The sequence below is a fragment of the Hippopotamus amphibius genome, unplaced genomic scaffold, assembly GCF_030028045.1.
Source record: "Hippopotamus amphibius kiboko isolate mHipAmp2 unplaced genomic scaffold, mHipAmp2.hap2 H_1, whole genome shotgun sequence".
NCBI lineage: Eukaryota > Metazoa > Chordata > Mammalia > Artiodactyla > Hippopotamidae > Hippopotamus > Hippopotamus amphibius.
In genome coordinates, this window is record NW_026648280.1 from 590,208 (window position 1) to 614,514 (window position 24,307).

The 24,307-nt window shown below is 43.7% G+C and overlaps 1 protein-coding gene across 42 annotated transcripts in view; it reads right to left on the bottom strand.

Moving 5' to 3' along the window:
- Positions 1-24,307, bottom strand: part of ZNF470 (zinc finger protein 470) — a 47,065-nt gene that overhangs the window by 16,690 nt on the left and 6,068 nt on the right. For 12 of the 42 annotated variants that reach the window (XM_057719569.1, XM_057719572.1, XM_057719571.1 and 9 more), the window contains 3 exons: positions 20,960-21,086; positions 20,689-20,784; positions 13,535-18,792 (listed from right to left, as the gene is read on the bottom strand). In XM_057719569.1, the coding sequence (XP_057575552.1) occupies positions 16,919-18,792; positions 20,689-20,784; positions 20,960-21,086 (2,097 nt within the window). In that variant the 3' untranslated portion in view covers positions 13,535-16,918. Of the gene's footprint in view, positions 1-6,952; positions 7,080-8,695; positions 8,736-11,555; positions 12,100-12,315; positions 13,107-13,534; positions 18,793-20,655; positions 20,785-20,959; positions 21,087-24,307 lie in introns of those variants that run through there. The other 30 variants (XM_057719593.1, XM_057719580.1, XM_057719595.1 and 27 more) reach the window with 18 other exon arrangements.

Genomic DNA, 24,307 nt, shown 5'->3' on the forward strand with positions numbered 1-24,307 from the left:
CTGCAAGGTGGGCACTATTTCCATCCAGCCCATTTCTCAGATGAGGAAACTGAGGCCTAAAGAGCTAAGCCACTCGCCCAAGACTATACAGCTGGGATGGGAGTAGCTGTCTCCCAAGTGCATGCCCAGACACCCGTGCATGGTAACTTCCCCAACAGAAACACGCACGCACGCGCGCGCGCACACACACACACACACACATGCTTCCACTCCCATGAGCTGGTGGGAGCCTTCTCCCAGCCACTCTGCCCAGACCCCCTCCTTGGGTCTGAGTGCTGGCCCAGGGCCCCACCAGACCCCCCAACACTGCCCCTGACCCTTGAGGTTCAAGTAACAGATACAGGTAAGATCTTGGGGCTGTGCAGCACACAGAAGAGCTCGTACACATCAGCTGTTACTATTACTGTTGTTGTTACTTGACTGTGTTCCAAAGAGTGGGATGCAGTCGCCCGGGAACTCTCAGCAGCAGAGCTCAGAAGCCTGTGAAGTAATCTGGATTCACCAGGGAATGCGCATCCCAGCTTCTCTCCCAGTTCTTGGACAAGCTCATGAGAAGAGTCTCGGGGCGGCTAATGTGTTCTAACACTCCTCTAGCCCTCGCTACTCTCCCCCTTGAACAAAACAAAAGCAGAGCTCAGGACCCCAAATTATGCAGACCAAGATATCTAGTTAGAATTATCTGGCTTCGCTTCCATTTGTTTTAATGTGTGTCTCCTTTTTTACAGCAACACCCAGCTTCTATTTACAGCAGTCACACTGAGTGCCCTTTTAAACTAAGATGGTTTAAGTTAAAAATAAAACAAAAAACAGTGAGCCAATTTAAATAAAAGACAAGGTAAAACATAAGACAGGCGGCAGAGCTTAGGGCAAATTCTTGGAGTTTAAGACATGTTGGTTCAGTCCTGGTCCACAGTGACCTACCAGGACTTGTATGCCTCTCATGACGAGGAGCTCACTATCTGTGTCACCAACACCTCTGGGTAAAAACAGGTTTGTTTCTGCTGTAAGCCAGAAGGTACCCCCCTAAACCTCCAGCTCCTCCTCACCCAGAAAAACCCCAGTCCTCTCCTACACAAAAGCCCTTTATCTACTGTACCATTTCCCAAAGTGCCAGAATCACTAGGGATGCTTATTAAAATATTATTCAGAATATAGATTCCTAGGCCCCTACCCATATGCTTGGAATCAAACCATCTGGGATGAGGCACCAGAATCAGAATGGCCAAATAAGCTTCCCAGGTGATTCTAATGCTTCTAAAAATGTAAGAACCGCTAGGACAAAGAAAGGTCATTTTGAGGCCAAATGCCCTTAACTTTCATATGCAGAAAGCTAAGTGATTTTAACTGCAAGTGGGCACACATAAGGACAGCCTGGCAGAAGGACAACCTATCCTTCCCCACTGGTGATTTTGGCCCCCAGGAAACATTTCAGCAATGTCTGGAGGTATCTGTGGTTGCCACAATTTGGGGGAGGGGTACTGTATGGGCATGCAGTGGGTGGAGGCCAGGAATCCTGCTAAACATCCTACACTGCACAGGACAGACCCCACAGCAAAGAATGTCAACAGTGCAAAGCTTAAGAAGCCTCACTAGATATACACTGGTGCAGCCACTATGGAAAACAGTATGGAGGTTCCTCAAAAAACTAAAAATAGAGTTACCATATGATTCAGCAATCCCACCCCTAGGCATATATCCAGACAAAACTACAGTTCAAAAAGACACACGTACCTCTATGTTCACAGCAGCACTATACACAACAGCCAAGACATGGAAACAACCTAAATGTCCACTGACAGATGAATGGATAAAGAAGATGTGATGTGTATATATATACACACACACACACACACACACACACACAATGGTGTGGTGTTATTTACACACACACACACACACACACACACACACACACACACAATGGAATACTACTCAGCCATAAAAAAGAATGAAATAATGTCATTTGCAACAACATGGATGGAACTAGAGACTCATACTAAGTGAAGTAAGTCAGAAAAAGAAAGACAAATACCATATATCGCTTATATGTGGAATCTAAAATATGACACAAATGAACCTATCTATGAAACAGAAACAGACTCACAGACAGAGAACAGACTTGTGGTTGCCAACGGAGAAGGAGGGTGGGGAAAGACAAATTGGGAGTTTGGGGTTAGCAGATGCAAACTAGTACATACACAAGGATGAGTCAAAAATTATCCGCACTCTGGTCATATTAAAACTTCTGTTGGCCACACTGTCTTAGCACTTTCCATTCACGGCTGCTTAAACAGTGACATTTCAAATAAAAAACAATATAATTATTTTTTTAAAAAGAAGCCTTATTGTAGATCACAAAGGATCACAAAGGCATGGGATTGTTATCTCCCACCACTTCATGTCTGTAAACCTCACAGCACCATGCCCGGCCCTCAGCAAAAGCATCCTCCAGCTTAAAACTCTGCAGTGTCTTCCCACAGCATTAAAAATCACCCCAAGTCTTCACCACTGCTCATGTGGCCCTTATGGTCTGCCCCGAGGGCCTTCCTCCTCCCACTCTGCTCCCCTCTCAAACACTTGGCCCCAGGTACACTGGCCTTGAATGTACTGTTCCCTCTGCCAGAAACGCTCTTCCCCTGGCTGGCTCCTTCTCACTGTCAGCTCAAACATCACCTCTTGGGAGAAGTCTCCCACTGCCAGGTCCCTGAGCTCAAGCAGCAACCACCCCTGCCATCTTCTTACAGCCCACATCATTGCCAACAACTGTCTCTGTAAAAAGCTGTTTTCAAGTTCGTCATCTGTCTTCCCTCCACAAGAGTGGAAGTCCCCCTGGGAGCAGAAATTAGCAGTTTTGGATTCTTTTTCCAGAATCTAGGATAACAGCTAGAGGTAACACCCAAACATGGAGCTGAGTGAATGAATAAGCCAATTTGTATCACTGGCAAAGACACAAAGAAACGGGCCTCCCACACACAGCTGAAGGAAAAGGAGTCATTTCTGGAAAGTGAGCTGGCAATACAAGAACTCCATAACCCAGCAGTCCTGTTCCCAGGACTCTGCCCATAACAATAAAAGCTCTGTGTAAAAGGTTATATATAGAAAAAAGATGTTTATTATAGCACTGTCCCTAGAATCCAACAAAACCAACACATACACAAAAAAACAGAAACAAAATATAAGTACCCACCAGCAAAGGAATGACAAATAAATGGTGGGCCATCCATTGCGTGAAGTCAGATCTCCTTAGAAAACAGGAGTGGGTTCTGCATCTGCTGATATATTTGTGATGTCATACTTATAAGAAAAGCAAGTTGCCTGGTTTCATACCTAACTTTAACCCCTCTGTATAAAAATGAGCCAGCACATGCAGATGTGTGTTTCCGTGCAGTGCTTCAGAGCCTGGGGAAGGCAGTGGAATGATGGACACCAGGTGGTGCCTAGAGGGGTTTGAGGGGGAATGGGAAGCGGGAATTATTAATTTATTTTCTTTACATTCCTTTGATTGTTTCCCTAGGTGAGTGACTACATATTAACATCATAATTTTTTAAACAGAATTTAATTTTTAAAAAAGTATTCTTTCTGGACTGGTGAGCTCCATTTGACTCCCAACCTTGCACTGTGAGGTCAACAACACTGGCTTTGGCCAGATGTGGACATGACGAGAGCCGACTTACCCAGGAGGCACAGTGGGCCCAAGGCCTATAATACTTGTAGGGGCCCATGAGAATGTCTTAAGAGGACACAGTTTCCATCCCTGGTCTGGGAAGATTCCACATGCCTCGGAGCAACTAAACGTGTGTGCCACAACTACTAAGCCACTCTAGAGCCCATGAGCCACAACTACTGAGCCCGTTTGCCAGAACTACTGAAGTCCATGCGCCTAGAGCCTGTACTCTGCAACAAGAGTCATGGCACTGAGAAGCCCGAGCACCGCAACAAAGAGTAGCCCCCACAACGAGAGAAAGTCCGCGCACAGCCACAAAGACCCAAATGTAACCAAAAAAAAAAAAAAAAAAATTAAAAATAAACAATTTTCTAAAAAAGCATACACTGCTGGCTTCCATTCCAAGAGTTTAAAAAAAAAAAGAAAGAAAACAAAAAAGGACCCCACAAAGGCACAGGGGCCCCGGAAGTCACATGCGTGGGGCTGGTAACTGTTGAAGCCATGTGACCTGAGATCTGTGTGGCTACAAAGCTGGTGGCTCCTTCCCCTCCTTCCTTGAGTTTTCTGGCATTTCCTTCCTTTCATTGTTTCTAATGGTAGTATTCCCCTTGGGGGAAAAAATCCTGCAACTTCGTGTCAGATAAACCAAAAGGAAAAAGGGATTTCCAGCCTACCTGGTGGTTAAGTGTGGGGGCTCCGGAACCCAGACGCCTGGGTGTAGATTTGGGTCATTCACTTAAATCTATGAGCCTCGGTTTCCCCATGTGTAAAATGGAGATGATGAGGTCTGTACCCTGGAGTTACTGGGAGGCTTATAAATGAAATAGTCCCAGCAAAGTGCCCAGAACAGCACTTTGAAGGCCCAATATACATCCCCTGAACAAATGAACCCCGGGTCAGGAAGGGGTAGGGGACTCTGACCCTCCTTTAAGAAGGTCCTGTGGGACGCAAGAGAAGAAACAGACCCTCCTTAGCCCCACATCCTGTCACCCACACACTTCCTACCCCTCCTCCCCCACAACCCTCTAGAGCCTTCTATGAGCCAGACAAGGCTCTGAGGGGCAGGAAGGAGCTGGGGGCTCTGGGGGCCCCAGGCCAGGAGACCTGCAGGGCAAGAAGGGAGGTAGCTCTGCTAGGCCCACCTGTCCAGGCGTTCACAGCCCTTCACACTTGCTTTTAGGAGGGTCACACCTAGATGCACTCACATTCAAACACCCAGAAACGCCCAAAGACAGACACACAAGTGGACACACACAGAGATACGTAGAGACACTGACAGGGGTGGACTTCAGGAGAGACACACCCCAGGCTCCCAGACACACTCAAGCCCAGGGACACGGCTACAGAGTGAAAGACAGACACAGGTGGACACCTGGATCACACACACACACACACACAATGATGTGCACACAGACACAGAGAGTCACATGCACGCACAGATTCGCCTCCTTCCCCATCCCATCCCATAAGTAACAGCTTCTTCCCTCCAATCCTCTCTCCCCAGCCCTCTCTCCAAGCCGGCACTCCCCTCACCTGGGCCTGCACACCCTCTCCCCTCAGTCCTCACACCTTCCCCTCAGCCCGCACACCTTCTCCTCAGCCCGCACACCCTCTCCCCTCAGTCCTCACACCTTCCCCTCAGTCCTCACACCTTCTCCTCAGTCCTCACACCTTCTCCTCAGTCCTCACACCTTCTCCTCAGTCCTCACACCTTCCCCGCAGCCCGCACGCCCTCTCCCCTCAGTCCTCACACCTTCTCCTCAGCCCGCACACCCTCTCCCCTCAGTCCTCACACCTTCTCCTCAGCCCGCACACCCTCTCCCCTCAGTTCTCACACCCTCTCCCCTCAGTCCTCCCACCTTCTCCTCAGTCCTCACACCTTCCCCTCAGTCCTCACACCTTCCCCTCAGTCCTCACACCTTCTCCTCAGCCCGCACGCCCTCTCTCCTCACCCTGCACACCCTCTCCCCTCAGTCCTCACACCTTCTCCTCAGTCCTCACACCTTCTCCTCAGTCCTCACACCTTCCCCGCAGCCCGCACGCCCTCTCCCCTCAGTCCTCACACCTTCCCCTCAGCCCTCACACCTTCTCCTCAGCCCGCACACCCTCTCCCCTCAGTCCTCACACCTTCCCCTCAGTCCTCACACCTTCTCCTCAGTCCTCACACCTTCTCCTCAGTCGTCACACCTTCCCCGCAGCCCGCACACCCTCTCCCCTCAGTCCTCACACCTTCCCCTCAGCCCTCACACCTTCCCCTCAGTCCTCACACCTTCTCCTCAGTCCTCACACCCTCTCCCCTCAGTCCTCACACCTTCCCCTCAGTCCTCACACCTTCCCCTCAGCCCTCACACCTTCCCCTCAGTCCTCACACCTTCCCCGCAGCCCGCAACGCCCTCTCCCCTCAGTCCTCACACCTTCCCCTCAGTCCTCACACCTTCCCCTCAGCCCTCACACCTTCTCCTCAGTCGTCACACCTTCCCCGCAGCCCGCACACCCTCTCCCCTCAGTCCTCACACCTTCCCCTCAGTCCTCACACCTTCCCCTCAGCCCTCACACCTTCTCCTCAGTCGTCACACCTTCCCCGCAGCCCGCACACCCTCTCCCCTCAGTCCTCACACCTTCCCCTCAGCCCTCCCACCTTCTCCTCAGTCCTCACACCTTCCCCGCAGCCCGCACGCCCTCTCCCCTCAGTCCTCACACCTTCCCCTCAGCCCTCACACCTTCTCCTCAGCCCGCACACCCTCTCCCCTCAGTCCTCACACCTTCCCCTCAGTCCTCACACCTTCCCCTCAGTCCTCACACCTTCCCCTCAGCCCGCACACCCTCTCCCCTCAGTCCTCACACCTTCCCCTCAGCCCTCACACCTTCCCCTCAGCCCGCACACCTTCCCCTCAGCCCGCACACCTTCCCCTCAGCCCTCCCACCTTCCCCTCAGCCCTCCCACCTTCCCCTCAGCCCTCCCACCTTCCCCTCAGCCCTCACACCTTCTCCTCAGTCCGCACACCCTCTCCCCTCAGTCCTCACACCTTCCCCTCAGTCCTCACACCTTCCCCTCAGTCCTCACACCTTCTCCTCAGCCCGCACGCCCTCTCCCCTCAGTCCTCACGCCCTCTTCCCTCAGCCCGCACGCCCCTCACAGGACCCTCATCTGGTTCCGTACACTCCCCCCTCAGCCCTCACGCCCCCCGCCTGGGCCCTCACCCCCCGGTCAGCACGCCCCATCCCGGGCCCGCCCCGGCCCGCTCTCCCTCTCCTCCCGCCCCAGCCCCGCCCGCTGCCGGACTCACCCGTGCCGCTCCCTCAGGCAGGACAATGACCTGCGCCCTAGGCCCTCCAGGCCGCACTGCGCCTGCGCGGACGGGCCGCCTACACTTCCCAGAAGCCCGCGCGCCGCCGCCTCCGCTCAGGTCTCCCGGCCCGCGGAGCCGAATGGTGCCGAGCGGAGCCGAACCCACCCGAGACCCGACTGCGCTCCTCCAGCTCCCAGAGGCCCCCGCGGCACTGGAACGGCGGCCAATGGGAGTCAGGGGTGCGGGTTGAGGGATGGGGACCGAGGTATGGGGATTGAGAGACGGGAGGAGAGGAGGGTGAGTGGAGGGAGAGGTGGCAGGGAAGGCGGCGTAGCTCAGGGAAGAAGGTGGGGGGCGGGGAGGGAGAATTCCAGGAAGGGAGGGGGCGTGGCTGGAGGCGGAGAGAAAGGAGGCTGTGGCCCATCTTATGCAGACTTCCGGGCTGGACCCAGGGACGGTCCTGGGCCGCTTTGTTGACCATGGTAGTCATGCTGAATTGTAGAAAATTTGTAAAGCGTACGGAGATGCAAAGTAGCAAATGATCAGAATAGGAAAAAAAATGTATTCACCCTGCTTATTATGAGTTTCCTATATGCGAGCTCGTTTGGGCGTCTTACGACTTATGAACGTATCTAATCCTGACAACTAAGCTACTGTCCAGATGAGGACAGTGGTGCAGACAAAAGCGGTGGCACAAGAGGATGGCAGGGTAACTGCGGTAGGATCCAGGCCCCCTAGCTGGGCCTCTGACACCGTGCACCGCAGAGCCAAGTCCAAAGCATTTGCTGAATGTCTGAGTGGCCACAGAAATGTAAGCAGCAGCTAGTCTTAAGTGGTGCTTAATGACTTTAATTGAATAAATATTTTATTTTGATAAATGTAGATTCACATGCAGTTGAAAAAAATACAGAAGCCATAGAGATCCAGTGTACCCTTTATCTGGTTCCCCCAATGGTGACATCTTGTTACCAAACCAGCTTCCTTTGCCCAAGGCACAGCAGTCGAAGTGCTGAGACATTGAGGTTTGCAACAACGACAAAAAGGTTTCTTGGGACTTCCCTGGTGGCTCAGTGGTTAAGAATCCGCCCGCCAATGCAGGGGACACAGGTTCAATCCCTCATCCGGGAAGATCCCACATGCCGCGGAGCAAACTAAGCCCGTATGCCACAACTACTGAGCCTGCACTCTAGAGCCTGTGAGCCACAACTATTGAGCCCACATGCCACAACTACTGAAGCCCACGCACCTAGAGCCTGTACTCTGCAACAAGAGAAGCCACCTCAGAGAGAAGCCCCAGCAATGCAACAAAGAGTAGCCCCCACTCACCACAGCTAGAGAAAGCCCCCGCGCTGCAACAAAGACACAATGCACCCAATAAATTTATTAAAAAAAAATGTTAAAAAAAAAAAAAGGTTTCTTAAGGGCACTGAAGCAAGGAGAGGGGAGAACAGGCCTCAGATCCACCTCCCTGACATAAGGGGCTTGAGATATTTATGGGTTAAAGAAGCAGGGTGGTCTTAGACATGGGGAAAGGTATTGGGGGAAGGGAAAAGGTGAGGGAATCTGTGTTCTGTGCAGGCATATACACGCTTCCTCATGGGATGCATGTCCAAAACTGGAGGCACTAAGTATGATCTGAGGGTGGACTTTTTGGCCCTCTGACGTCAAAAATCTGTTCATCAGACACATCAGCCTTTGTAAAGGCCCAGGTGTAGGGTCATTGGTCCCAACCAGTCTTACCTGTCTCGAGCTTGAACTGGACACAGCTGACTCCAAGTTCCTGGAAAACAACATGGGCAAACATCTTATTGTGTAGGCTACATGCGGCTTGGAGGACATGCAAGTCTTTTGTAGCAACAGTTAAGGGTAGTTTGATCAGTGAAGGCCGGTTTTAAGTGGACTGGGTTTTAACAAGCTGTCAGACAAGCTCAAGAATTTGTTAGTCACCAGTTTCTGTTAACCCTATGGGGCACGGTTTCCCTTGCAAAGTCACAAATAGGATATAGACATGAACATTTCTGTCACCACTAGGTTCCCTCAGGTTGCCCTTTCATAGCCACACCCACTTTCCTCCATACCCCATCCTTCCTTAATCCCTGACTATCGCTAATTTGTCCTCCATAATTTTGTCATTTCAAAAATGTTATACAACAGGCTTTTTTTTTTTTTTTTTTTCACTCAGCATAATTCTCTGGAGATTTATCCAAGTTGTTATTTGTATCAATAGTTCATTACTTTACTACCCAGTGGTGCTCCATGGTAGGGATGTACCACAGCTTGGCTGCCACATCTGGGATGTTTCCAGTTTGGTGTTATTCCAGTTTTAATTTTCTTTTCATTGTAGTAAGAACACTTAATGTGAGATCTACCCTCAACAAAATTTTAAGTGTACAGTACAGTATTGTGAACTAGAGGCACGATGTACAGTAGAACCCTAGAACTAATTATCTTGCCTAAATGAAACTTTATACCTGTTGAACAGTAAGTCCCCATTTCTCCTCCCTTAGACCCTGGCAACCACCACTCTACTCTCTGCTTCCATGTTTGACTATTTTAGACACCTCACATAAACACAGTATTTGTCTTTCTGTGTCTGACTTATCTCACTTAGCACAATGTCCTCAGGCTTCACCCACACTGTGGCATATGTCGGGATTTCCTTCTTTTTTAAGGTTAAAGGATATTATGCTTTATGTGTATACCACATTTATTCATCCGTTCATTCATTGATGGACGTTTAGTTTACTTCCACACCTTGGCTACTGTGAATAATGCTACAGTGAATAATGGAGTGCAAATCATCTATTTCCGATCCTGACTTCAGTTCTTTTGGATAAATACCCTGAAGTGAGAATTGAAATCACGTGGTATTTCTAATTTGTTTTTGGAGGAAAGTGCATACTGTTTTCCACAGCAGCTGCACCATTTTACCTTCACATCAGCAGGGTACAAAAGTTCTGATTTCTCCACAACCTACAACACTTTTAGGTTTTTGTTTTTGTTTTTTTAATAATATTCATTCTAATAGGTATGTGGTGATATCTCAGTGTGATTTTGATTTGCATCTCCCTGATGATTACTGATGCTCTGTACCTTTTCATGTACCTGCTGGCCATTTGTGTGTCTTTCTTGGAGAAATATCTATTCAAATCCTTTGCCCATTTTAAATTATTTTATTTTTTTGCTATTGAGTTGGAGTTCCTTACATATTTTGGGTATTAACCCCTTATCAGATACTTGGTTTGCAAATATTTTCTCCCACTTCATAGGTTGTCCTTTTACTGTTAATTGTGCCTTATTACAGGGTTTTGTGTGAACCTAAATCTTCATTTCTCTGGGATAAATGCCCAGGAGTGCATTTCTAGGTCGTGTGGTATGTGCATTTTTAGTTGTTTTCTTGTTGTTGTTGTTGTTTTTAACAAAATGCTGAACCGTTTTTCAGAGTGGCTGTACCATTTAGATTCCTACCAGCAATTTATGAGATATCCAGTTTCTCCAAATCCTTGCCAATACTGGATGCTGCCATTATATATATATATATAATGTTTGCGATTCTGATAAGCATGTAGGGATATCTCATTTTGGGTTTCTTGTTTAGTTTTCTATTTTTGTTTTTACTAATGATTTTTAGAACACTTAGGTTTACAGAAAAATTGAGCAGATAGTACAGAGTTCTCATACATCCAGCTCCCTGCATACATTTTCCCCTATTAGTAAACACTTGCATTAACATGGTATGTTTGTTGCACTTAATGAACCGATATTGATACATTATTACTAACTAAACTCCATAGTTTACATTAAGGTTACTCTTTGTGTTGTACACTTGTAATAATATGTATCCACCACTGCAGTATAGAATAGTTTCACTGCCCTAAAAATGTCCTGTGCTGCACCTGTTCATCCTCCTCCATCTTCATGAACCCCTGCTATTTTTTCTATCTGCACAGTTTTGTGTTTTCCAGAATGTCATAGAGTTGAATTCTGAATAACTTCTTTCACTTAGCATTTAATATGCTTTTAAGGTTCTCCATTTTTTAAAATTAATCAATCAATTAATTTTTTCTTTGCTACACTGTGTGGCTTGTGGGATCTTAGTTCCCCAACCAGGGATCGAATCCAGGACCCAGCAGTGAAACTGCTGAGTCCTAACCACTGGACCGCCAGGGAATTCCCTTTTTTTAAAACTCATTTCTTTTTATCACTAAACGATAATCTATTGTATGTGCCACAGTATGTTTATCTGTTCACCCACTAAAGGAACATCTTGGCTGCTTTCATAAAACTGCTGTAAACACCCATGTGCAGCTTTCCATGTGGACATGTTTTCCATTCATTTGAGTAAATACGTAGGAGTGTGATTGCTGGATGGTGTGGTAAGGCTGTCTTTAGCTTTGTAAGAAATTGCCAAACTGTCTCCCAGTCTTGTTCTCCAGACCCTTGTTCTTCTTGTTCTACTTATTGAGGCAACACTTTCAGTATATCTAAATTTTAGTTGCCCAAAGAAGAAAATACTCAACAGATTTTTTAAAAAATAGTTTCAACAGGTAAGTTTATATAACTGATTTTTTAAAAAATTTTATTTATGTATTTATTTGCTGCTTTGGGTCTTCATTGCTGCACGTGAGCTTTATCTAGTTGTGGCGAGCTGGGGCTACTCTTTGTTGTGGTGTGCAGGCTTCTCATTGCAGTGGCTTCTCTTGTTGTGGAGCACAGGCTCTAGGCGCACAGACTTCAGTAGTTGTGGCAGGTGCATTCAATAGTTGTGCCTCGTGGGCTCCAGAGCACAGGCTCAGTAGTTGTGGCACACAGACTTAGTTTGCTCCGCAGCACGTGGGATCTTTCCGGACCAGGGCCCGAAGCCATGTCCCCTGCATTGGCAGGCAGATTCTTAACCACTGCACCACCAGGGAAGACCTATATAATTGATTTTTATGGACTCCCCCCCCAAAAGCCTTACATCTGTATTATGCATTTTCAAAACCATATGTGCTTTCTAAGTTATTCTGACTATTCGATGTTAACATTCATTTTAAGCCACTTATGCCTACTTAACTTGTTCAGGCACATTTCTTCCCTTTTGACCACCTTCGCTTTAAAATTATTCAGAATTTGATGAATGTCTCTTATTTCCTCTGAAGACACTGTATTTTAAAATGACAATAATAATGTTAATTAAAATCTCAGGAACACTGGGTAGAAAAACTCCTCAGTGGTGCTAGTCCCAATCTGAGTTACTCTGGACTGTTTGTAAATCAGACTGTCTTCTTCTGGGAACCATATTCAAAACATTTAATAACAGCAACTGCAGCCCACAGATGACCACTCACTGCCCTTATGAGGAGTGTTCCAGAACATTCCATGAGGTACATGCACTATGAGTTCTAGGTTCCTCGGATACAAGGAGCAAAAACACTTCCTGTGAAGGCCACATCTGCAGTGGGTGGTAGGAATTTTCCTTGCTGTAACCTAGAAATGTTGAGTCCCTCAACTTATCACGTGGCTCCTTCTCATCTCCAGACCAACTTCCTGTAAAGCTCAAGGTCAGTTCTGGGGATAAATTGCCAGAAACACTTCTCAATTGTCACCATAACTTCTCTCTAGTAGCTCTGGTGTCTCTCCCTCTTCTTATAAGGTTATCAGGTCCATCAGATTAGGACCCCACCCTTATCACTTCAGTTAACCGTCATTTCCTCCCAAAAGCTGAAGCTCTCCAAATGCAGTCACACTGGGGTTTAGGGATTCAGTATGTGAATCTGGGGGTGGGAGGGGCCCAATTCAGATCTTACAACCACTCTACAATAAAATATAGAATTTAACCAGTATCCCACCTTAGCAACCCAGAAAAGAAGTCTCTCAATTTGGTTTTAAGCCATCTTAACCCTATGACTTCGAATGGTGTAAGGTATGTTTCAACAATATCATACAAAGACCCTTAGTTGCTAGTAGTTCAAAACGTTCAAGATCTGAGTTTTGAATTACCCAAAGCAGTTAGCTACCAGCATCACAGACACTCTTTGGACTTGGCATTCCTCTTCCTCTTGAAACTGCCATTATCCAGGACCCTAGATGTCTATTCACCTCAGGTGATTGTGACTAATAATTCTTCACTTGGGTGTTTGCCCAGTGCACATCATGAGTTGTTACTTTCCTAGGCCAGAAAAGAAACAGGAGCCTCATTTGCCCCATTTCACTCAAACACCAATCCCTAACACCTCCAATCTTCCAAAGATTCTTTTGCCTATTACACAATCTTTATACCAAACTCTGACTTGGTTAAGTTCCTTTCATTGCAAGCAAACAAGCAGAAAATGAAGTACTGAAAGGATAGTGGGTAGTTTGAGGAACTGCAGCCTTAGAAAGCACAAAACTGAGGGTGGCTCCAAAGATCAGAACCACGAGGACACCAGCATCATCCCTTTAGAGAACAGATCCTACTGCCTTTCAAGCTCCAGAGAGAATTTGATTGGCTAGCTTCCTCAGAGCTGTAAGACAGGGTATGGCCAGTTACTCAAAGGAAAAGAAGAAGGCAAGGAAAACTGGGCAGAGAAAAACATGAAAACATGTATTTTTGGTTTTATTTTTGATATTACAATTATGAGTTTATACTAGATTACAGGTCTAAAAAAATTCATTTAATATAACAAGACTATTTTTTATGGCTACATACATATTTATATTTTTTCAACAGCTGCATATAATTATATTGAAAGAATACAGCATAATTAACTTACCCATTTGCCCATTACCCTAAGTTTCTAAGAGCTTATCATTAAAAATAAACCTACCTTTGTACACTTTTGTTTCTGAGGAATACTGATTCAAATGCTCTGTACATACAGCAATTTATATAATGAACAATGGAATTGCCTTGTTTTTCACACATTCACCAAAACTGGATATTATCACTCTTCTATGATTTAAAATCAACCTATCAGGGAAAAAAATTGATATATCATCACTTTATTTTTGCATTGCCTTGATGACTAATAGTGGGTAATTTTCATTAGTTGTTTTTATTTCATCTTATTTAAAGTGGCTGTTAGCTGTGTCCACTTTTCTGAGCTGCAGATGTTACTATTACTAGTTTGTATCAGTGCTTTGAATATCAGGGATTATTGCACTTTTTTATTTATCGCAAACATTTTCTTTGTCTCTCATTTACCTATTAACTTTGAGTCTGATGTTTTCCACACAGAAGTGCTACTCAGTTTAATGTCAGCTCCTGGGTTATGTGTAATGCTTAACAAGGCCTACCTCAAGCCAAGGTTATGGAAATATTCTAAATTTTTCTTGTACTTTAATATTGTACCTTCAGATCTCTAAATCTGTCAGAGCTTCATCAGTGTGTAAAATATAGGTCTACGTCTTTCTAGAGAGCTAACTGTCCCAAGGCCATCTGATTGATTTGTTTTTGCTCCCAGTGAAATGAAAAATCCTTTTTATCACACGTAAGGGCAGTGAAAACCTGCACATGGTCTGGATAAGACTGCCCACCTCCTAGCCTCTGTGCCAAAGTAAAGAGGAAGCCCCATAGCTCCATTTTCCAGTGGTTGTGTCCCCTGGATAAGAGCTCCCTCACATGGCCACAGGCAGCAGCCAAGAGGAAAGCCAAGGAACTTTCCTGGTGGCGCAGTGGTTAAGAATCTGCCTGCCAATGCAGGGGACAGGGGTTTGATCCCTGGTCTGGGAAGATCCCACATGCCCTATATATGCTGTGGAGCAACTAAGCCTGTGCACAACTACTGAAACCCACGCGCATGCACACGCTGGAGCCTGTGCTCCACAACAAGTGAAGCCACTGAACTGAGAAGCCCATGCACTGCAATGAAGAGTAGCCCCCGCTCGCCACAACTAGAGAAAAGCCCATGCGCAGCTATGGAGACCCAATGCAGCAAAAAAAAAAAAAAAGAAGAGAGCTCTGGATATTCCAGGTACTTGCTGGTGTAGGAGGTGCTCCAGGTAAGTGTTTTCCTCCAGGTGTAAGTGCATCTATTAAAGGGCAGAGGATCTCGTTTTGGGGGATGAAAAAATGTTCTAAAATGAACTGTAGTGATGGTTGCACAACTCTGAACATACTAAAAGTCACATAATTTTTTTTTTTTTTGGCTGCGCCACACAGCTTATGAGATCTTAGTTCCCTGACCAGGGATTGAACCGGGCCCATGGAGTCCTAACCACTGGACCACCAGGGAATTCCCTGAATCATATACTTTAAGTGGGCAAATGGTATGGTATGTGAAATGTATCTCAATAAGACTGCTACCAAAACAAAACTCAAAACAAAACAAAAACCTCCACCAACCTCTAAATCACGACTGACGAAGAGTGACTGGAACTCTCATGAACCTTGCTAAGCCATCGATTCTCGCTTCCTGCAATTCTCAAAGCATCATAATATCTACTTTGAGACTCATGATTATTCTTATCACGCCCTTTGTGGCTGAGTTTTTCTAGTTCTTCCCTCATCCCTTGGTTCCAATGCCCATATGTTCTGGGGGAGTAAAGCACCCCCTCCCAGCACTCCCTGGCTCCCTTTAAATCATTTCTCAACATGTATGAGTACGTGCATGTCACATACTCACTATATAGTATGTCAATTTTTAGTTTGTCTTCTTCCACTAGATCTGTGAGGAGAAACATTTTTGTACATTTTGCACCTTACTGAGTCCCCAGCACCTAAAATAGTGCCTGGAAGAGTAATAAGTGCTCCATTAATGCTAATTTAATGAGTGCTACACTCCTTGCTATATCATAGGATTATATAGATGGTCAACATGAGTCTGTCAACTTAAAAAACACGTAGGGACTTTTACTAGAATATCAATGAGTTTATGTATTTAACTTGGGGAGAAATATCTTTGCTGGACTGAGTCTGTCTATACAGAGACATGTCTAGCTTTTCATTTACTCTGTTTTTTAATATTTAAAAAATACTCAGGGACTTCCTAGGTGGCGCACCTAGAGCCGGTGCTCTGCAACAAGAGAAGCCATCACAATGAGGAGCCCATGCACCACAATGAAGAGTGGCCCCTGCTTGCTGCAACCAGAGAAAGCCCCTGTGCAGCAACAAAGACCCGGCATGGCCAATAAATAAATAAGTAAATTTAGATAAAAATTTGTAACTGTTTTAATATCTACATTCATAAGCCAATTGCAATATATATGTTTTTCTGTTTTGATATTAGTCTTGTCCATCTCACAGAACAAGATGGGAAGCTTTACTGTATTTATTTTATGCTCTAGAACAATTAAATATCACAGGGATTGTCCGTGGTGCTTTTCCACAGTTGAAAGTGTTGAACCACCTTTTGTAGTTTATTTCACGGCTAACCAAGGTTTCTAGGTTGTTCATTTTAGTTCATTTTTAATACTATCCCCTGGTTAGTCCTACCTTCTATCTTTTGTTCTAATAAGCCTATTCTCACTTCTAAGTGCCAGGTGAGGTGAGACTTTCTCATAAACAATGCTGGATGTCACTGTATTTATTCATACAGAGGGAGGAGCAAGCCACCATGTTACCTTGTATATCATAGAATCTTTCAATTCTGAATGTGTTCATTTTTCCTACCTACTAGAAGAGTAGAGTTCTCTGTCTACTCTAAAATTTGTAGGCTTCTTAGTCTTAACATACTGGTTCATTATACTTGCAGCTGAACATCACTGTAAGGAAACTTCCACCTTAATGGCACTAATGATAAGCCCAGGATGGCATGCTAAACCCTTTAAGTGGATTATCTAACATATTCTTCAAAACAAGTGTTTTAAATGGAAAAGTAAATGAATACAGTTCTTTACTTGTAAAAGATTAAGCTGGCTACAATGTTAAAAATACACTTGAGGGGAGCAAGAGGGAAAATGGTTGTGACGCTATGCAGAAATCCAAATGAGATGGTTGCCTTTTGGATGTGACAGTGGCACATAAGTTGGGAAAAAGTGGACAGATAGATTCAGAACCTGAAACTAGAGGACATTGCGGTACGCAGGTGAAGGGGAGGGAATGACTGAGGAGGCCTCTCCAGTATGGATTCGCTGATGGTGAGCAAGGTGTACACTCTGCCTGAAGGCTTTTCCACATTCTTTACATTCATAGGGCCTTTCTCCAGTATGAATTCTCCTGTGCAGCGTCAGGTGGGCAATCTGGCTGAAGGCTTTGCTGCATTCCTTGCACTCATAAGGTTTCTCTCCTGTGTGAATTCTCTGATGCAGAGTGAGGGATTTACGATGGCTAAAGGCTTTCCCACAGACGTTACAGTCATAAGGTTTCTCACCTGTGTGACACCTTTGGTGACAGATCAGGGATGCCCTCTGTCTGAATGCCTTCCCACATTCAAGACAGGCATATGGTCTTTTGCCAGTGTGGAGCCTCTGATGTTGAACGAGATAGGAGCCATCACTAAAGGCCTTCCCACATTCAGTACATTCATAAGGCTTCTCGCCTGTATGGACTCTCTGGTGTTGAATAAGATGTGCAATCTGACTGAAGGCCTTAGGGCATTCCTTACATTCGTACGGTTTCTCTCCAGTGTGTATTTTCTGATGTTGTATAAGGTGTGCATTCTGGCTGAAGGTTTTGCTGCACTCCTTACATTCATAAGGTTTCTCCCCAGTATGAATTCTCTGATGATGGGCCAGGTGTGTGCTCTGCCGAAAAGCCTTCCTGCATTCCTTACATTCGTAGGGTTTCTCTCCAGTATGAACTCTCTGGTGAAGAGTTAGCGAGCCCCGATGGCTAAAGGCTTTCTCACAGATGTTACATTCATAGGGCTTCTCTCCTGTATGAATTCTCTGATGGACAGTCAGGGATGAGCCATGGCTAAAAGCCTTCCCACACACATTACACCTGTAAGGTCTCTCTCCAGTATGAATTCTCTTGTGCTGAATAAGTCCTATGTGATCAGTGAAAGCCTTCCCACAGTCAATACAATCAAAAGGCTTCTCTCCAGTGTGACAGTACCTCTGATGACGTTTAAGAGAAGCGTTTTGCCTGAAAGCTTTCCCACAGTCAAGACATTCATAGGGTCTTTTTCCAGTGTGAATCCTTCGATGATGAGCTAGGGACGAACAATCACTAAAAGCTTTCCCGCATTCGATACATTCGTAGGGTTTCTCGCCAGTATGAACTCTCTGGTGCTGAGAGAGGTGTGCAAGCTGGCTGAAGGCTTTGTTACACTGCTTACATTGATAAGGTTTCTCTCCAGTATGAACTCTCTGATGCTGAATGAGATGAGCATTCTGGCTGAAGGCTTTCCCACATTCAGCACATTCGAAGGGCTTTTCTCCTGTGTGGATTCTCTGATGTTGAGCGAGGTGTGCACTCTGGCTGAAGGCCTTCCCACACTCGACACATTCATAGGGTTTCTCTCCAGTGTGAATTCTCTGATGAAGAGTAAGTGTTGAGATTTTGCTGAAAGTTTTCTCACAGTCGTTACATTTCAAAAGTTTCTTTTCTCTGTAGACTTGCTTGTGTTTTTTCACAAAGGCATGTGTTTTTAAGCTTTTCTTATCTGTGTCAAAATTATATATTCTCTCTTCAATAGGAAATAACTGTTTTATATAAGATAATGTAGTCAGATGAAAAACTGTCCCGCATTTGTCAGAGTGGCCTCCTTTCTCACTAATGGTGTCTACGTGAGCGACTGTCTCTCGCCTAAAGTGTGTCTTCTGACTTACCAGCTCCCTCTCAAGCAGGTCTTCACATTTCCAGTTTTCCCCTGATGTGGGCCACTCTATGTCATAGCTTGTAAGTCTTTCCATTATCATTGCCTGGGATAATTTTTCCTCATAGATGTCCTGGTTCAGAGGTAATTCCTTTGTCATCCACACATACTCTAAGTCTGCAAGATATTAAGAAAGCAAATGTCTCCTTTATTTAATGCTAGAAGAATGGAAACTTCCAAAACAGAACCACATGATTCAAAGCAGCTGCTGAAGCCCACAAAGCCTCATGTTTTTGACAGTTCTTAAAGTTAGGCAGTGTGACCATCCTTGCGTTTCTGGAATAAACCCTCCTTGGCTATGGTATATTATTTCAACTTGACGTTTTAAGATATTGCACCAATATTCATAATTGATTTTGTCTGTAATCTTTTTTGGGGTGCTATTTTGGTAATACTTTGGTGTCAAATGTTATGCTGTCTTCATAACCATATTTTTTACAGTTTTCCTTTTTATTCTCCGTCATGGAACACTTAAAACAATGCTGATATTTTTCCTTACAGGCTTCATAGCATTCATTTGTGAAACTATTTGGGGCTGTTGCTTCTTTTCTTGGGGCAGGCAGTTCTTAGATGGCTTTCTACATTTCTTCCATGGTAACTGGTCTGTTTAAATTTTCTATCTCTGGTGTCAGTTGCGGTAATTATACTTTCTTAAAGTATCCATTTCATGCAGGTTTTCAATTTACAGAGAGTTGAGTTTCAAAAATATATTCATATGATTCTTCTAAGTACTAGGCATCAATGGTCATTTACCATTATTTCTTTTCTTGTATTTTTTCTCATTTGTCTTGACAGTTTATATATTTTATTGGTTTTCTAAAGAAGCATATACTTGATTTATTTTCATTAGATCTACTGTCTTCTAATTCATTTATTCCCATTTTTATCTTTAGGGGTATAAATCACTATATATAACTTATTTCAGTTTCCCTGAGATTCACTTTGTTCTTTTTCTAATATCTTGAATTGGATGCTTAATTCATTTATTTTTTAATTATTTATTAATGTACATCATTAGGTCTATAAGTGACCTACCAACATCCACTTCTTGAAACTTTGAGAACTGAAAGCAGGAAAAGGCCATACTACAGGTCACAGAATAAACTAACCTCCTCACTTGAAGCTTATTTCCCTGCAATATATGTCTATAAGCTCTTACCTAGCTGTCTAGACCAGGAAAATAGCTTTCAAGCATGACAGGGAAAAAAAATTTAATAAACTGAAGAAAATAACCTGAGCCAAAAAATCTCAATAACTACAATAAAAGTGGGGAGATGATGGACAAAGAAAAAGGAGGTAACATTAGTGAGCTAACTTCTTCATCTTTCATATGGGTATCAAAAGATGATGTTTAGAATCTCAAGTGGATGAATTTTAAAATAGAAATTTAAAAATAAATGAAGTCATAAAGTTAACAACTTGTAGAATAAAACCTTTCCAACTGAAGGGGCGGGATGGTGTGAAGAGGGAAAAGAAAGACATAAACAACAAAACAAAAAGAAATAACAACAATAAATAAGAAACACCAAAGAGAAAAATGATTAAAAGCAGAGAGAAGAACATAGCTACAATACTTGTTAACTTGATAAGTCACATTTTAAAGAAAGGAAAATATTTAAACAGGTTTGAAAAACTAAACACAAATCTGTCTAAAGAACTCAGAAATGCTGAAAGTCAGGGATGATTATAACAACATAGTACTTGAGCAGAACTAGGTAAACATCAATGGAACATAGAGTTCAGAAACAGACTGTGGTATTTACAAGAAATGAGTAAACCTAAAGGTGCTATGTCATACCACTGAGAAAGAGAAGATCCACCTAAAAACAGTGTTAGAACAAGTCGTTTCTATGCTGTTTATTGTATGTCAACAGTATCTCAATAAAAAGTTCTTGGAAAAAAAAAAAAGAACCTGAAGTTTCAATTTGGGAAGGACTTTTGAGAGGTATTTTCCAACAACTATCAGAAGAAAAGAAACACCTGTTTTCGCAGCTCTAGTTCTCCTGCATTTACCTCGGCTCAAGCCTCTTGTTATCTCTCCCTTCATCATCCAGGGCTCTTTATCTTGCTCCAATAAGGAAATCACATCTGGTTTAGAAATGCAAAGACCTGCATATAAGAGAAAATAAGAAAATAAGCTATGCTGTGGATATCCCAGAGCTATGACACAGTCTAAATGGTACTGAGAGAAGAGAAACATTGTAGGAAAATGCTAATAAAGTCATGAAAGACCACTGAGGTGGAAAGACTCCCAGGGGAGGTGGAAGAAGGAATATGCTCTTACCCAATGAAGCCAGGTTCCTATAGTTCTCTAACATCACCTTCTTGTACAAAGTTCTTTGAGCAAGATTCAGCCATTCCCACTCGTCTTGGGAGAAGTCTATGGCTATATCCGTGAAAGTCACTGAATCCTGAAATGACACACACATAATCTTGCTCCATCAGTGTTCATGCCCTTACTTAGCTGGCTGGAGGGTAAAGAGTTACACTGTTCACATTCAGGGAAAAAAATTGTGTGTGACTAATTGCACTAGGGGAGTCTAAATGATCCAGGTCAGATAGTTATTTACTGAACAACTTTTCTGTCTGATATATTTATATATATTAGGAAAAAGAGAAAAATATAAGCAATAACTCTGTTCTTGAAGCATTTTATGGTGTGGGAAGACATTCTCACATAAAAGTGTTGACTGCATTCAAAACAGAATATTATCAAGCACTAAATTATTTTATCTAGGTTAGGAGTTGGCTCATTTTTCTACGTGGAAAAACTAAAGAGCTCTGGGACTGCAACAGAAAGTTTCAAAGAATGATGCTGATCTGATGAGCATGACTTCGATCTCTACAATATATGCTAAGAAATCTTAGCATTCTCGAGATATTAAGAGGTATGCCTAAAAAAACTGAAAGAAAAAGATGCCTAGCACTATTATTTTGTTTTGAAAAACAAATATACTTAGATTAGGAGAGAACTCACTTGGCAAGTTATGCTTTGATAATCTGCTGAGAAGTATCAGGATAGAGCATATGAGGTAAGCACACGACAAACAGCTTGTGTTTTGTTGCAATTTGTGTTTGGCTGAATTTCTAACCAACCAGGAAGTGAGGCCAGTTCTATGGCTGATGGCAGATTTTCATTTCTTTTTTTTTTTTTGTCATTTCACACATATAAACATCTAAAAATGAGTTTTAAACAAAACCAGAGAAAAAGGTTAGATTATTATTCCAAAGAATTCAGATTATGGCACTGTCTAGCTGGGTGATCTCTGCCAAGTCAATTACTTCTGCATGACTCAAGATTTCCCTTCTAAAAAATGGGAATAATTTTAGTACCTGCCTCATGCTAGCAATGTGAGAATTAAATAGGTAACAGGCACAGTACCTGGCTAATAAGCACTCAAGAATTCTTACCTATGATAACAATGAAGGATGGGAAAGAAAGAAGAGGAAGAGGCCAGGAAGAGGTGAAACATTTGGTTTAATATTTCAATAAAAGTTGTACTTATATTTTACTAATTTCAGCATGCTATAATAGTTAAGAAAATGGTCTCTGAAGCCAGACCACCTATGTTCAAATCCTGTCCTGCGACTGTTGAAGATATTTCAAATAATTCAAAAGAACAGTCTATTGCATTTACATATAGTCACCATTTCTTTTGCACTTCCTTCATTCCTAATGTTCCAAATTCCCTTCTGGTATAATTTTTCTTTCTTTCATTAATTTACTTATTTATTTACTTTTGGCTGTGTTGGGTCTTCGTTGTTCTGTGTGGGCTTTCTCTATCCGTGGTGGTGCTCAGGCTTCTCACTGTGGTGGCTCCTCTTGTTGCAGAGCATGGGCTCTAGGCGCACGGGCTTCAGTAGTTGCAGCTTGTGGGCTCAGTAGCTGGGGCGCACGGGCTTAGTTGCTCTGTGGCATGTGACATCTTCCCCAGCCAGGGATCAAACCCATGTCCCCTTGCAAAGGCAGGTGGATTCTTAACCACTGCACCACCAGGGAAGTCCCCCTTCTGGTACAATTTCTACCGGAAGAACTTCTTTAGCAATTCTTTTAAAAATCTGTCAGTGAATTTTCTTAGTGTTCGTTCACATGAGAAACTATTTCACCTTCATTCTTGAAGGTTATTTTTCACTCGACGTAGAATTCTGAGTTGACAGTTCTTTTCTTTGAGCACTTTCAAAAAGTTGTTCTACTTCCTTCTGACTTCCATGGTTTCTGATGAGAAATCCACAATTATCCAAATCACTGTTGTCCTGTATGCTAAGCACCATTTTTCTCTGGCTGCTTTTGAGGGGTTTTTTCCTTGCCTTTAGTTTCAGCAGTCTGATTATGACATTTCTGGGTAGGGATTTCTCTGAGTTCATCACATTGGAGTTAGATGAGCTTCAAAGATCCACATATTTCTGTCTTTCACTAAAGTTGGGAATTTTTCAGCCATTATTTCTTCAAATATTTTTTCTACACTCCACTTTCTCCTCTTTTTTGGGGGGGACTTCAATGATAGAAATATTAAACATTTTGATATTGTCTTACAGGACCCTGAGGCCATGTTCAACCTTTTTTCTCACTGTTATTCAAATTAGATAGTTTCTATTTACCCTCAAGTTCACTAAATTCTCTGCTCTGTCATCTCCATTGTGCCACTAAGCCCATCCAGTGAGCCTATTTTGGTTACTATATTTTTCATTTCTTGTTCATATTTTCCATTTCTTTGCTGAGGCTATCTTTCCGTTTGTTTCAAGACTGTTCAACCTTACTTGCTGGGGCACTTTTATAATAGCTGCTTTAAAGTCTTTATCAGATCATTCCTACATCAGTGGCACATCAATGTTAGTATCTGGTGACTGCCTTTTCCCCTTCGAATTGAAATTTTCCTAATTTTTCATTAACTGAGTAATTCTGGATTGTACTCCTGACATTCTGCATATTATGAGACTCTACGTCTTGTTTAAGTTTTATGGAGAATGTCAGTTGATATTTTCTCCAGACTGCAAGTTCTAACCAGCCTTCTGTAGGTGGTGGTTTCAATAGCAGTTCCATTTTTCAACACCTGTGCAGTGATATTCACCTCTGTCCTACTTAGGCACCACTCAGTGGCCAGCTTGAGACCTGTACCATGGTCTGTTCCTTAGCTCATTCTCATAGACTACGGTATGCTCTTTAGGGTCAGATACATGTGTGAGCAGCTCAGCTCAGAGTGTGCTGCTTAGGAGTTCATAAACAACTTGATGTGGGTGGTTTCCTCCCTCTCTGGGATCTCTCCAGTGCTCTTGTTTCCCAGGGGGCTCCCCTTTCTGGTCCTCTGGCCAGATAACTGGGCCTTATTTATTCCATTCCACTGTGCACTTGCCACTTGAAAAAGGGGATTTCTTCCCCGTCCCTGCCATTCTGAGCCCTAGATCCCTTTCCCACTTCTTGAGCCTAAACTAGAAGGTTTCTCCTGCAGTTCTTTCTATCCATGCCAATAAGTAATTCTGAGTTCTGTGCTTGTTGAAGCCATGCTAGGAGATATTGGGAGGGAAAAAAAAGGTAAACAAACCACAGGTTTCGTGGGACTTCACATTTTAGGCTTCTTTCCCAGCTTGCCTGATATTTACTTTTTAGAAACTTTAAATTGTTTCTCCATGCAGT